Source organism: Leptosomus discolor, chromosome 17, assembly GCF_034619465.1.
Source record: "Leptosomus discolor isolate bLepDis1 chromosome 17, bLepDis1.hap2, whole genome shotgun sequence".
In the NCBI taxonomy this organism is placed as follows: domain Eukaryota; kingdom Metazoa; phylum Chordata; class Aves; order Leptosomiformes; family Leptosomidae; genus Leptosomus; species Leptosomus discolor.
The window spans coordinates 18,016,103-18,030,783 of record NC_141407.1 but is presented as its reverse complement, the minus strand read 5'-3'; the positions used below and the strand labels follow the sequence as shown (position 1 = coordinate 18,030,783).

Here is a 14,681-nt window from a genome sequence, read left to right as displayed (position 1 = left end):
GGTTTCTTGCGCTTCGCCTGCTGGCAGCTGCCGGTGGGCAGCCCTGGCGAGAGCCTGGGTGTGCAGAACCTGCTCGTTTGATTTCTGTGCGGGTTTTCTCTCCCGTTCCTTGCACACCGTCGCAGCACCGTGCCGTCCCTGCCGTGGGAGAAACGCACGGGGGACGTGTGGCGTCTGCATGGCCGCTGGGGCCGTGCTGCCGTGGAGGCTGAGCGCAGCGTTACCCCGTGCCGTGGGGGCACCGCTCTGCCCCCCGAGCGGCGGAGCACCCAGAGAACGCCGGGCTGTGCCGGCTCTGCAGCTCGGGGCAGAGGGAGGTGGCTGGAGCGGAGCCGACAGCGGGGCTTTAGTGCAGCAAACACCGGCCACGGCAGTAAACCCTCAGCTCACCCCCACCCACTCGGGCGCTGGGTGAGGAGCTGCTGGGTGGCTCTGTTTGGAAGGGTTGCTTGAGAAGAGCTGGAATGGCTTTAAAAGTGAAAAATAGAGTTTTTATTCAGTGCTTGCATAGTTAATTCATGTCAAGGTAACGTCCCACCGCTCACTGCACAGTGTTTGCAGTGACAGGTGCGGTTGTTAAAGCGAATACCTGCTTTACCTATGCAGCAGGGTTATATGCAGCATATGTTTATATAGCTTTAAATAGATTTGTTATAGATGTATAGAGTGTATAAACGGCTCTGTGCTCACAGTATACCATCTTTTCTCTACCGAATTGCGCTCAGAGCATCGCAGCGGCACACGTGAGCACGGCTGAGGTGCCCCGTGCTGGAGGAGGTCGTTCTGCTGATGCTTTGTGCCATCCGCTCTGCGGCCGGGGCGGGCAGCGCGGCAGAAGCAGAGGGGGCTGGTTGCTGCCGGCTGGGCTGGGCTTGGGGGGCTCCGGGGGTCCCTGCTGCGCCCAGGCAGGGGGACAGGCAGGACGGGGACGTTGCCACCCCGCTGGGTGAGGGAAAGGTGGTGAAGCGAGCGGCTGCCGCAGGGACCCCCTGGATGCCCCCAGCCCCTCTCTCCTCTCGCCGCAGCACCCAGCGCTCCCGGGGAGGCACGCGGCACCGCGTCGGGGTCAGGCTGGGTTTCGGCAGTCGTCCTTCTGTGCGCCACTGGGCCTGTCCTGGGCTAAAGCGAGTGGGGGGCCGGCGAGCCCCCCGAGCGGGAGGGGAGGCGCAGGGTCTCTGGGGCGGGGGTGGCCGCGGTGGCCGCTCACTTGGGCTCGGGCGCGATGATGACGTTGCGGTAGCCCTTCACCCCCGTCAGCTTGTCGCTCTCGAAGTCCACCATCAGCTTGTGCAGCCCCGCCTGGCGCGGCACGAAATCCAGCCTGAACTTGGCCTCCGCCTGCGGCTCCACGGGCTCCTCGCTGGGGGAGGGCAGGGGGTCAGTGGGGCAGCCCCTCTCCCCCTGGTGACCCATCACCCTCCACATGCCTGTGGTGCTGCAGGACGGTGCTGGGACGCCGGGAAGCAGGGACCCCCCTGGCGTGGCCGAGCCCCCCTCCCCAGCGAGGCGTGGGGCAGAGATGCTCCGCGCCCCGACGCTCCACAGGGACCAGTGTAGCCCCAGCTCCCACTGTGCCCAGAGTGGAGCCAGGCCCTGGGACCCCCCTCCCTGGGGGGGTTCCAGGCACAAAAATCTGCCCCTGCCCCATTTCAGGTGAAGGGAGGAAAAGCTCTTACAGCTCCTTGATCCGCTGCCCGTCGGTGAGGCTGGAGCCCTCCACCACGAACACGCAGTTGTTCAGGGCGTCTGCCAGGGGGTTCACCAGGCTCACCTCTGCCACCAGCTTCCGATTCTGCATCGGCTCCCCTAAAATCTGCAAGGAGGAGGAGTTGGACCCCCAGCAGCGCCATGCCTGGGGGCTGCAGTGCTCCCTGAGCCTGGTGGGGCTGAGGCAGGTCCCTGGGGATGCAGGTCCTCAGGGATGCAGCCCCACACAGCGATGCAGGACCTGCTGCCCCAGCCCCAGGTCACTGGGATGAACCGCCCAAGGGTGACTGCAGCAACCCCCTGCCAATGGAAATGTCCCCCCAAACCTGCCCAGGACAGGGCCTTGAGCCCTTACCCTGATCTTGATCTCTGGATTCTGGATGCAGATGTCCCTGACAGCCACCACGACGTCACTGGTCTCGTACTCGGTCAGGAGAGCCACCACCTTGATGAGGTTGTCCTGGGTCAGGCTCTCCCTGTACTTCTCGTACAGGACGCACAGCGGCACGCTTTTCTCTGGAAGGGGAAGCAGAGCAGGGTCAGAGCTCGCCCCCTCCCCAACCCAGAGCCACAGCCCCCATGCTGGCACCCAGCAGCTGCTGGGATGGTCCGGGCTCCCCAGGAGCTTCTCCAGGCACCTTGCAAAGATGGGAAAGTCTTGGGGGAGCTGGGGTCCCTGCAGCACTAGGGGTACCCCTGTGAGGAAGGGGCATTGTGGGGTGGGCACGGCACCCTGAGCCCACAAACAAGCCTGCCCGGGGGGGGGTGTCAATGTCAACCCTAATCATTTCCCAAAGAAAACAGGTCATCTTCAGCTGTCACCCACCCCCAGATCGCTGGTGTTTGCCAAATGAGCTGCAGACACCTGCAGCCGGTCACCCTGTGCCCAGCTGGGTCCCTAGGGTGCTGGTGCTGGGGCGGTGGGTGCTGGTGCTGGTGCTGCTCCCACCAGCGCTGGGAAGCCAAGCTGTGAGCGCCCAGCTCGGGGTGGCGGGGAGGGACCTCAGAGCCCAGCCAGGGCTGCAGAACCAGGCGCCAGAAGTGACTTTCGGGGTGTGGGGAGGGGAAGGAGCCACGTTCCAGGGCAGGACCCCAGGGACGCGCCTGCACTGGGGCCCTGGAGGGGCTTCACCAGCCTCCGCGGGTGGCGAGAGGCAGCCCAGCTCCCCGGCAGCCGCCCTCGCTCAGCTCCGAGCGTCGTTTATCCCAAAGCCCTTCGGGACTGGGCTGTCTTGTGCCGAGGGGGGAAGGCGGCTGAAGGCAACCAGCTGCGGAGCTGCCTCGGGGAGGGACCCCAGAGAGGCCGTGACCGCTGGAAGCGAAGCCCAGTGTTCCCAGACCAGGATGTGAAGTGCTGGAGCATCGGCTGGGGCTGCGGGGAGAGGGACGGGTCTGGCACCGCTCCGGCTCAGGGCGCAGGGGTTCCCTAAAGGCTGCAGCCTGGGGAGTCCCAGGGTCCATGTTCCCAGGCAGGAGCCGGGGGGAGAAGCTTCAGGAGCTTGTAATGAAATCTTTAGAGAAGACGGTGTTGGCTTAGCTGGTGGGGGGGACATTAAAGACCTTAAAGGCCAGCGGGGCCGCTCCAGCACCCGTCAGGCCTGGCCAAAGGCTCCAGAGCAGCTCTGCAGGTGCTGGTACCTGCCGGGGCCGACACGGGCTGCCGGCGTGAGCAGAGGCACCGTCCTGCTTCCCTTCGTGGCGGCGAGAGCGGGCACGTTCCTTGTCCCTTAGTGCAGCTCACCAGAGCAGAGCGGCGAGCGCCGCGTTGGTTACGGGCCCGTTAGGAGAGCAGGTCGTGGCGCTGATTAGAAATGAGGCTGTTCCAGGCCAGCAGATGTATTAACGCTTCCAAGGCCTGAAGGGCCCATGGAAAACCGACGTAAATCAAAACTCTTAATGACCAGGCGGCAATGCTGGTTTCTAACAAAGGCGAACGAAGGTTCAGCAGCCCGCGCTGCAGCAGAACGCTGCGGGGGGGTCGCACCCACCCAAGGAAAAGCTGCCGGGACCAGCCTGGCCCTCAAAACCCAGCGCCGCTGCTTCCCCCCAGCCTGGGACCGGGCTGCCCGAGCTGGCCCGGGGTCAGCTCCCTGCCTGTGGGAAAATCCTGCCGGAGAGAGAGACCAGCTCCGGCTGGCGAGGCAGAGGCGTGCGGAAGAGCGGGAGGGGGATGCGGAGGGGTGCGACAGCGCCCTGGGACGGGCGCCCTGCGCTCGGGCAGCCGGCTCCCTCGGCGTGACGGACGCAACAGCAGGAACTTTTGTCCTGCTCTCAACGCCCCTCCAGCCCCCGCCTGAGCGACGTCCTTTTCCTGTCATCGAAGGCGAAGAATCCGCCGTGGCAGATAACCAAGGAGGAAGCCCCCAAAGGAGGCAGCGCCCCCCCAGCAGCAGCTCGCACCAGCCCGGGGTTTTGCCCACCGAGGTGGTTGCTGGCGATGCAGCACGGCGCTGCCGGATGGATGAAGACGCCAGCACCGGCTCTGGGTGCTGCCCAGCCCCAGGCCGTGCTTTAACACTGCTGTTATTCCATGAGATTAAACAAAACCCTCCCAATGCTGCCCCACGCCTGCCCGGAGTGTGTCGACCTGACGAACCGGCGGCGGTGGTACAACCGGAGGGGACCCAAGCGGAGGGGGGTGCCGTCACCCCTGCGGTGCCAGCAGGTCACTTACCTTCCTGGGGCGCGAGGGTGACATTCAGCAGGTCCTTCATGCCGCACTGGGGCCCGACGGTGCCGTTGTAGCTGGCGGTTCGAGCGCACAGCATGAGCCTGCAGACTCGCTCTGTGTCCGTGTGGTTGTTGACGACGGCCAAGACATTGAAGTCGCAGCCGTTGTTTGCGCCCTCCGCCAGCTTGATCTTAAGGTGCAGCCCCTCGTCCTCCTCCCTGAGAGAGCTCGTCTCGTGCTCTGCCTTCCCAAACACTTCCCTCTCCTTTTCAGACCCTGCGGTGCGTGAAAAACCCCGTGGTTCCCAGGGGGGTACGGGGAGGGCATGGTCCGGGCTGCTTTGCCCTGATCCCTGGAGCCCCCTGGTGCAGCTGCTGCATTAACTGATTGTTTCCCAACACCGCCCCCCAGGGCATCTCTGCCCCCCGCTGCCACCCGGTACGTACCCTCCGGGTACTTGTAGGTGTGGGTGATGTCCTCCCGGCTGTCCCTGCCCACGCTCTTGGTGCTGATGTTCTTCCCCACGACCGAGGAGTGGATGCTCTTCTTCTCCGACCCGTCGCCCTGCACCACCCAGTACACCACGTCGGCGTTCACCTCCGCGAAGATGAAGGGGATGTCGTACTTCAGCTGCAGGTCGCCCTCCTTGATGGCTTTGACGGGGGCCGGCCCGCAGCAGAAAACCCCTGCAGGGACCGGAGCCACCGTCACCACCCGGCCTTCGGCCACCGCAGGGGCAAGACGTGGTCACAGCGGGGGGAGGCCCTGCCGCGTCGGGGCCGGGACGGAGCGCCCGTGCTGCGCTCGCCGTACCTTCGCTCTTCTCCTGGGGGGTCGGGTCCAGCGCCTGCCACCCATCGTAGCCGGGTGCCAGGTCTGGACGGGCCATCCAGGACTCCACCCAGCAGTGGAAGTTCCTGCAAGGGAAGCCACGACATAGGGGCTGTGACCTCCCCCAGCGCCCGCAGGGCTCCGGGCAAAGGGCAAACGCTGCCGCGGGGGCGGGCGGGCTGGGGTCTTCGGGGCCCTGCTGCGCCGCTCACCAGATCATGTCCTTGGAGCGCCGGTCCTCCTGCCCCGTCTCGTTGAGGTACCGGTCGATGACCAGGTTGCCGTTGGTGTCGTGGGCTGAGTTGTAGTTGGTCACCACCCGGCTGGGGATCCCCAGGCACCGCATGACTGCGGGGAGGCAGGGCAGGGTGAGGCGGGGTCCCGGCACCGGGGGTCCCGGGCTTGCACGGCTGCTGTCCCGGGCAGCCCCGGTTTGCACAGCCCTGGGTTTGCGCAGCTCCCGTCCCATGGAGCCCCCGGCTCCTGCCCTTCCCTTTCCCCCTCAAAGGGGTGCCCAGGGACCGATCCCCGGGACGAGCCGGTTCCTGCAGTCGCCGTGGGACTCGGCGTGCCGCAGGCGAGACGGGTGGCACGCGGCACTGCCAGTCTGCCGGGTTTTGATACGGCAGTAGAAAAAAGGCACAAAAGCGGCTGCGAGGGCGTTTGAGGGAGTGCGCGGGCAGCAGCACGCTGCAACCTCTTATTTAATCTCACAGCTGCCTTTCACTGCGAGCGGAGCTCCCTGGGGGACGGGGAGGTAGTTATAACGCTTCAAAGGAAGGCTATAAACTTCTGTGAGTCGCGGAAAATCCACTTTAGTTTTCTGCTATTTCTCTCCTCTAAAAAGGATCTCATATATCTGTGATATATAAATGCACGCGCGCGCTCATCCGACCCTGCAAGCGCGGCGTTTTCCCCGGGGCGAATCTCCGCCGGCGCGCAAGTGTGCATGTGCACGTCTCGGCAGAAGCGAGCCCAGACATTTTCCTCTCTTTGGCCCCAGCCCGCCTGCCCTGGTGGCAGGGAAATTATTTTTATCTCGGTGGATTCGTGGTTTTATTGCAAACCTGACCTTAAAGCCACTTTCCTCCTCCCGGGCCGTGCGTCCAGCCCCTCCCTCTCTGCCTGGCCGGGCAGGCAGCGCTAAGTGAAAAGCCAGAGCTCTTTCCTATCATTTTTTTCCCTCCGTTTCCTGACAGAATAACAGAGCTTAATTGCTAAGCAATCATTGCAGCCTGATTGCTCTCAGCCCTGGTACTTCCCTCCTGCTGCAGCACAGGGAGCGGATGCAGGGCAGGGGGCTGGGGTGGGAGATGGGGGGGACACAGGGAGGGGGTAGAAGGGAAAAGGGGAGACGGAGACGTCTGCTCTCACCAGTACATGCCACGGCAGCGAAGACCCAGCACTGGCCGTACTTGACGGGCTGGCATCCAAAATTCTCCCACCTCTTGAGAATATCCACGCTCCCGATCCAGGCCATCGGGCTCATCCCGTCTTCGTAACGGTTGTCCCACCGCCCCGCCAGCACCCCCCGGTCCTCGTCGTTACAATTTACCTGCGGCACAACGAGAAGGGGCCGCGATGGAGGGACGGCCGGGCACGGAGGGGTGGGAGGAGCAGGCTGGCGAGGGAGGGAAAGCGCCTTTGCCCAGCTCACCCGTGCTGGCACCCCCATCAACCATCCTGGAGCCGTGCGAGAGCTCGCCGGGATGCGGGCGGGCGCGGTGCAAGAGCGCGCCGGGATGCACGCATCCGCGTGCATCCCGGCGCGCTCTTGCACCGCGCCCGCCCGCATCCCGGCGCGCTGAGGGTGCGGGACTCACCATGGCGCTCACCACCCTGCCGATGTACACGGGGTCGTTGCGGCGGGAGCAATCCCGGTTCTGGTCCCTCAGGAATTTGGGGTTTGTGTCCAGCAGCTTGAGGCAGATGGACAGGACGTCCTCCTCGAACTGGCGCAGAGAGAAAAAAAAACGTGTGTGAGGTCCCCACGGTGCACAGGGGGGGGTCTCCCGCCTCCGTCCTCCCTCCCCGAATCACCACGAGGCCACTGCAAGCGGAGCTGCTGGGCACAGGGGGGGGCACGCAGCCCCGGGGTCCCCTCCCCAAGACGTTGAGTGACGTCCCCAGTTTGTGCCACCGCAATGAGGGGCTGGTGCTGCGGCCGGTGGAGGCTCAGCCTCCTCCTGCCCTCGCACCGGGGCCAGATCCTGCTTCCTCCAGCCGCCGCCCGCGCAGGGGTCAGGCACGGACCTGACTGACCTCCGGGAAAAACCACCTATTTCCCATCACCGGGTGAGTCACAGCCCTTCCCTGAATTGAGACACGGGTCCTGCAGGGGCCACAGACACCCCTGCTTCCACCGGCCCCACAGTCCCCCCCCGGGACAGCCCGGAGCTCGGGGAGGGCGGCTGGGGCTCGCCCTGCACTGGGGCCCAGCATGGCCATGGGGGGCTGCAGGTTGGGGCACGGGCGCTGCCTTATCGGCGCAGCCGGCGCTGCACCAGGGAGCACGTTATCGGGTGCGGGCTCCCCGGGGCAGCGTGGCCACCCCGATTAGGAGCGTGTGGCCCCGGGGGCCCCAGGAGCAGGGCAGGAACGCTTCGGAGTCAGCACGTCCCCTCTTGGAAATGAGATCTTGGGGTTTTTTGTCCCACAGCTGCGTGGCGGGGCTGGATCCTCCCCGAGGTGCTGGCGGCGTTTGGGGTGCACGTTCTGGGGCGCACACATGGCACCAGCCCCTGCACCCCACAGCGCTGCGTGGGCTGGGCTCGGCCGGGGGTCCCGGGGGTGCTGGGGGCCATGCCCTGCTCACCTGCCCGAAGTTCCAGGGGGTGGAGGTGATGTAGTCGCGGGAGCCCTGGTAGATGAGCCCCTGCTGCGACAGCACGTACTCGCAGCGCTCATCCTCGTCGCGAAGGAAAACCGTGTCCTCTGCAGGGAGAGCGAGAGGTGGGGACGGGGCTCTGCCCCACGCCCCCGGCCCTGCTCAGAGCCCCCCCCACCCCCAGGGATGCGCCGGGCAACGACCGGGGATGGATCTGGTGGGAAATGAGGCGACAGGGGCTGGAACTGCTCCCGTCTGAAAAAGCTGCTGGAGAATTTCAACCCAGTTGGATTTCAGCTGGTGGGAAATTTTCAGCAGGCCTGTGGTTTTCTTTCCCGTTCTTTCTCATTTCCCTCCTCCTTTCCTCCCTTTTGTTTAATGGAGTCGGGTCTTTTCCCAGGAGGGGAAACCTCCCTGGTGGGAGAAGCGAGCGGTGAGAACCGGGAGCACTGGCTGAGATGGCAGCAGCTGAAGCCATTTTGCTCGCACAGCAGTTACTGCTGGAAAAATGACTGTTTACTGGAAACACTTTCAGAAAAAAACCCAACACGCACATCCCCAGCACCAGTGCTCAGTGCAGCCCTGGGCGAGCGGCGCTTCCTAAAGCCCCTTATCTCGGCGGAGCCAGCACCGAGCACTTGGGATCCAGGAAATCGGCTGATTCAGGTCAGGCCTGGCCGGTGGAGCGGGGCAGCGCGGGGCTGCTCCTCAGGGCAGAGGAAGGACGTAGAGCGATGAAAACCCCGGCGCTTGTTTGCCCAGGGCCGTTAAAGGCTGCAGCACGGAGCCTCCCTTCTGCGTCAGGCTGCCCGAACGTCACCCGGACAGTAGCACCCCTGGGAGCGCCCAGGGCTCATCCCCGAGCACAGAGTGGGCAGGGCTGGGCCAGGTAGGGGCAATCAGGGGCAATTAGGGGCTTTTCCTCTGCCGGCAGCCCTGCCAGGAGCTGCCCAGGGCTTCACACCAGCGGCACAGAGGTGAGCTCCCGTTGGGCACCGTGTGGTGGGGGCAGCCCGGGCCAGGCACCGGGCGTTTGGGGCACTGGCAAGGGGGCTGTGTGTGTCCTGGGATGGGGGACGGTGCTTGTGACCCCGACCTGCTGTGGGGGTGGAAGCAAAGTGGGGATTTCTGCTTAGACCTGAGCTCAGGACAGGGCTGGGGGCACCTGGGGTCTGCAACGGTGTGAGACCCAGGGGGGTGCCCTGCCCTGGCAGAGCTGGGGGGTGGCTCGTGCTCGCCTTCCCCGGGAGCCCCCAGTCTCGGGAAGGCGAAAGCCTCACCTGGGTGCCAGGCGTTGAAGAGCAGAACGAAGTCCCCGATGTGGCAGCTGCTGCCCTGGTAGCCGGTGGAGGTCTCCAGGGTCAGGCTGTAGCGGCCGACGCAGGCGCTGGGTGGGGAGCAGAGCGAGACCGAGAGCGACTCCCCGTCCTGCTGCTGGACCACGGCGCTCCAGCCCGATTCGTCCGGGAAGTCGGTCACGGCAAAGTGGCACCTGGTGCCCGACGTCTCGATGGGGCAGGGTCCTGCCAAGAAGGAGCACGTCAGCTCTCCCGCAGCTCCAGGGCCCCGGGGAGCCCCACGCCGTGGGGGCTGTGCCGAGGGGACCTGCCCCACAAGTGCCCCGTGGGGCTCCCGTGCCCTCTGCCCTGCGGCGGCTGCCAGAACCTCGGCTCTCGCAGCCCAGGAATGTTGGCTGTTTGCTCTGTCGGGGGCGCAGGGGAAGCTCAGGCGCAGCTCTTGCTCTTTGGGCAGGGCCACGTCTGTTCCCCTCAACTGCACCGACTCCGGCCTCTGCCCTCTGGCGTGGGGGCCCCAGCTGCGAACCCCGGAGCCCCCCACGGCCGCGGTGCTCTCAGCAGAACCCCCGCTACGTGTGCGCAGCCCCAGGCGCTGCTGCAACCGTCCCACGGTCGCGATTACGTCAGTGGCCGCCACGCTCGGGCCGAGGACAGCGCGATCCCCGACGGCCCCTCCGAGCACGCGGCTGCGTCCAAGCCACCTGCACCGAGCGGCTCCCAACGCCGCTCCTCCGGGGACCGGAGACGCCCAGCACGGCTCCGTGGTGATGCTGGTGCCGGCGCAGGGCTGGCTGGTGCCGTGGTCGCTCCCCCCCGGCCAGGGTCACTGCCCCAGCTGGGCCCCCGCCAGCCTTCGCCCGCAGCGTGGGCAGGGCGCCAGGCGAGTCACCAAAAATACTCATGAACTCATGGCAGTGACACGGTTTCTCCTCTCCAGCCTTTCTGGGAGGCTGGGTTGAGCTCACCCTGTTCTTTTGGCAAGGGACAGCCTGGCGCTGCGTGGGGATGGGCAGCTGCTGCTGCCGCCTCCTCCTCCTCCTCCTCCCTGCCTGCAAACCCCCCCCCAGGTGCCTGAGCAGGGCTCCTCAAACACGTCTGCTTTAAAAATAGGGGCTCTATTTTTGCACGGAGCCATTCCCCTCTTTCCTGCAGGAGCTGGCACGTGGTCTTGGTGGCTTGGGGGGGAGCAGGTTTGGCAGCCCCTGCCCCGACAGGGCTGTGGGTCTGGCCCCAATGAGGGATGTGCCAGCGCCACCTCTGGTGGGGCAACACGGCCACGTGCCTCTGCGAGCACCGAAGCACCTTCGCCCGTTTTCCGCAAGCGCTGGGGCCGCGCTCCAGCCCGATGGCAGCCACTTTCGGCCCTGGGGGCTGCACCGTGGGGCTTCTCCTTGCCTGTCAAACCCACCCGGGATGGCCCGGGCTGCGGCACGACCCTGCAAAACCCAGCGGGTTTCAGCAGCGGGTGGGCAGACCCCTGCCACAGCTGCCTTGGGACGGGGGGCAGCGGGGGAGCCGCTGGTTTAAGGTGAAGCCGGGGGACGCTGGGTTTGTGTTTGTCACCCCACGGTGGGACTGGAGCTTTTAGGGAAAAAGAGCAGCGTTTTATGCTGTGAGGAAACCCGGGTGCAGTTTCACTTTGAATTCTGGCCTGGTTGACTCAGCAGGACTCTGCAGTCCCAAAATAACTCTCCCCCAGGAAAGAGTTTCCTCTCCCTTTGCTCCGAGCTGGCAGGGATCGAGCCCCTGCCCAGCAGCTGTGCCCAGCTCTGGCTGCAGGAGCGACATCCCCATCCCCGCTGCTCCCAGCGGGCTCTTGCCAGGGCTACGGCAGCGGCAGGAGAAGCCCCCGGCGTGGAGCCACAGGGACCCGCCAGACGCTGCACCCGGCTCCCGTGTACCAGCATCGGGGGGGCTGCAGCGGGGCTGTGCGCTGGGGGGCTCAGTGGGAACGGTTCCTCCCTCCAGGGTTTGTGTTTGCTGAGCAAACCCCGCTCCGGGGCTGGCTGGGCGACGGGCGGGCAAAGCGGCTGGGTAAGCAGGCGTGTGCAGAGGTGCTGCGAAACCTCCGGCTGGAAAGATGCGCTTTTGCTGACGCTTCTCAGAAGGGCAAGAGACTCGGGTGGGTTCACCGGCTGCAGCCGAGGCCCTTCCCGGTGAGCCGGTGGCTCTGGCATGGCCCTGAGTCTGGCTTGGCCACGGGAGGAGGAAGAGGAGCAGGAGGAGCAGGCAGCGGCTTTGTTTTATTGCTTTATCGCTTCCCTTCAGCTCTTGTTACGGAGCCAAGTTTTTACCTTTTCTTTCCACCTCGGTATAAAAGCTGTGCACAGCACCAGCCTCTGCCAGGGGGGATGGGGGGGGACACGGGGGACTGCGTGAGATGGGGCAGGTGCCTTGGTGCAGCACCCGCCCGAGCAGGAGCAGGGGGCAGCTCGCCCTGCGGCGGGGGTCGCTCACAGCGCAGGGCACGGCGGCACTCACCCGTCTCGACGTTGAAGGCGAGTTTGTCCACCCCCTCCTCGTAGCCCCTGCCCGAGAAGTGCAGGGTGATGGTGAAGGGCTGCCCGCGCCGCACCACCAGCTGCTGGCAGCCCGTCTCCGCCGTCCGGTGCTCCCGGCCGTTGCGCTCGCACTGCAGGTCCCATGTCTCCAGCACCAGATCTGCAAAGGCAGCAGCGGGCACAGCTCTCCCCTCCGTGTTTGGGCAGAAGGGATTGCTCTTCCCCCCCACCCTGGGTTGTTTTTTTTTTTGGACCTCGGTGGTGCTGGGGTTTGGCAGCCTCCTCCGCCCCAGCTGCCCTGTCCTCCCCTGGCGTGCCCGGCACAGCCCTGGGCGCTGCAGCAGTGCCAGGCTCCGAGCGTCCCTCCTGGAGGGCTCTGCAGGGTGGGCTCACATCAGGCGCTTCGAGCCCCCCGGGGCAGGGGCAGAGGTCCTGCAGCCGAGCTCACAGCGAAGCGCTGCCCTCCCGACCCAGCTCTGTGCTCTATTTCTTGTGCCGTGGTGCTGCCCTCCACAGTTTCACCCCAGAGGAAGGGCACCCTGGGCTGCCAGAGCCGTGCCAGGTCCGTGGCTCCTGGCACCCAGCGCTGGAGCAAAGCCCAGCGCTCATCTCCGCTCTCTGGGAGCGTGGGGCCCTTCGGCGGGGGAGCGCTGTGTGTGTGCCCCCACCCCAAACGAGCACCGCTGAGCCCCCGGGAGTGCCAGGGATGGTTCTGCGCCTCAGCCAGGCCCAGGGCAGCTCTCCAGCAGCTTTACTGCTGCATGACTGCTGACAAATGGGTGAGACTGACTGTAAATCTGGTGACAAAGAGGGTGTCTGACTCCCTGGCCTCCTCTGCCTCCCAGCCCGGGCAGGGCTGTGTGCCGGAGCAGCCGGCGGTCGCGTTCCCACCACCCCAGGCGCTGCGCTGGAGCGATGCGATATTGTTCATCCTCGCTCAAGGCCAGTGACCCTTGACTGCTCTGCTGGTGGACGGGTGCGTTGCCAGAATAAGCAAAAGTGTTTAGTGCAGGAGAGCACGCAGCGAGCTCAGCACCAGCCAGGAACTGGGGTGCCAGGGACCGGGGTGCCTCGGAGGGGCGATGCTCGGCTCGCCGCCCCCGTGCCATGGCTCTCCTGGCTGTGCCCTTCCTGGTGCCAGCAGTGGTGGTCACCAAGCCCTCCTTGGGCCAGGGCCAGATGGAAACAGCTGACTCTGAGCTTGCCATTCCCAGAGCTAAATGGAAACCCTGCTCCTGGCTCTCCGGGCATGAGGAGCCTGCAGCGAGCATCCCAGGGAGGCAGTCGGGCTCGTCACCGGTCCCCGCCGCACTGTGAGAGCTGCTGCGACAGCTGGGACTGTCCTAAGTAAGAGCAAGGTCCCTCCAGCCAGTCTGTCGGGACGCTGGAGTGGGGACAGAGTCTGGAAAGGTCCTTTCCCTTGCACCTCCCCCTGTGCGAGCAGAAGCTTGGCTCTGTGCTACAGCACACGGATTGCGTGAGTGTGAACCTTGCTGACACGGAGCCAAACTGGTCGCAAATGAGCGGGTTAAGAGAGCAGGGCTGGGCTCCTCCTCGTCCCAGTCACGCAGAGTTATCATCCTCAGCGGATTTAGCAAAAAGCAGATTTTTTTCAAAGCCCAGGTGCCGCTTCCCAAAGTGGTCAGTGCCAAGAGACGGGCAGGGAGGGGGCTGCGGTGCCACCAGGGCGTGCAGGCAGCAGCGGAGGCCCAGGTACCACCACACGGGAGCAAGAGCTGCCCGGTGGTAGCGGCTCAGCTTCGTGCCGGGAGCTGGCGGTGCCCGTGTCGGCACCCAACCCGAGGGACCCGCGTTGGTCTCACCGCAATGAGCCGGGACAGCCCGTGGCACTGCTGGGCACCGGAGCAGAGCAATGCCATCCCACCCGGTGGGCCCTGCGCCCATCGGAACGGCATCGTCCCGCGTCCCGGGACTTGGGAGGCGGGGGGTCCCTGCGCCCCCTCACACGAGCCCTGCAAAGCCCCCGCGGAGGGTGGCGGGGGGCCAGGAGCGTTGCTTCTGCCTGAAACCCTCCTTAAACCCGGGCGGGCCGCAGGCCCCCGTTCCCAGTCCGGCTGCCAACGCGCTTCTCCAGCGCGCCGAAAGCTTCAAACAGCGCCGAGCTCCGCGCTGCGAACACCGGCGTCGCTCCGGAGCCGCGCAGCGGGGGGGAAGGGACCGGACCCGGCCCGACGCCGCGCTCCGTCCGCCGCTTGAGCCTTGCCGTCCCCTCTCGCCCTTCGCCGCACCGGCGAGCTCGGGAAAGTCACCGGCGACCGGCCGAAGTTGCCGCCGCGCCCCGGCCGTGGGAGCGCTGCGCTCCGGGGCGCCCCGCGCAGGTGGGGGGGGGGGGGGGCTCCGGGTGGTCAGGGCTCCCCGCGGGCCAGGAACCCCGGTACCTGCGGGGGGTTCGTCCTGCGGTCTTACCTTCGGCCATGGTGCCCTGCACCGGGTCCCGGTGCCGGTCCCGGTGCTATTCCCGGTTGTGGTTCTGGTGCCGGTCCCGGTCCCGGTGCTATTCCCGGTTGTGGTTCTGGTCCCGGTGCCGGTGCTGGTGCTGGTGCTGGTTACGGTCCCGGTGCCGGGAGCTGCCCCTCAGTGCCGGCCGCCCGGCCCTGCCGTTCGCCCCATTTATACGGCCCCGCCGCCGCCGCGCACACCCCCGCGGCCGGGGATGGCGGGGGGGAAAGAAGAGGGAAAACAGAGTTTCCAGGAAACGGAGTGGGTTTGGTCCCACCTATTTAAAACAAACACCCAAAAAAGAAAAAAAAAAAAAAAAAAAAAAGGGAAAAAAAAAAGAAAGCCGCCGGGGGTTCGGCCCCCGCCCAGGAGCGCCGGCCCCGGAG

The 14,681-nt window shown here is 65.8% G+C and overlaps 1 protein-coding gene across 1 annotated transcript; it reads right to left on the bottom strand.

Moving 5' to 3' along the window:
• Positions 1–1,203: 1,203 nt before the first annotated feature.
• TGM2 (transglutaminase 2) lies at positions 1,204–14,287 on the bottom strand. Its single transcript, XM_086474990.1, has 13 exons — positions 14,263–14,287; positions 11,816–11,995; positions 9,317–9,559; positions 8,025–8,143; positions 7,033–7,161; positions 6,584–6,764; positions 5,422–5,557; positions 5,192–5,295; positions 4,825–5,064; positions 4,382–4,654; positions 2,063–2,223; positions 1,677–1,813; positions 1,204–1,360 (listed from the first exon to the last, which is right to left on the bottom strand). The coding sequence occupies exons 1-13, from the start codon at positions 14,270–14,272 to the stop codon at positions 1,204–1,206; spliced, it is 2,070 nt and encodes a 689-aa protein (XP_086331116.1). The 5' UTR covers positions 14,273–14,287.
• Positions 14,288–14,681: the final 394 nt, after the last annotated feature.

Bases quoted from the DNA above. Each gene is read 5' to 3' on its own strand.
- TGM2 (XM_086474990.1), bottom strand. The intron at 8,144-9,316 runs GTGAGGCTTTCG...CTCTCCCTGCAG, and splicing joins CTTCAACGCCTGGCACCCAG to AGGACACGGTTTTCCTTCGC. The intron at 7,162-8,024 runs GTGAGCAGGGCA...TCTCTGCGCCAG, and splicing joins CCCCCTGGAACTTCGGGCAG to TTCGAGGAGGACGTCCTGTC.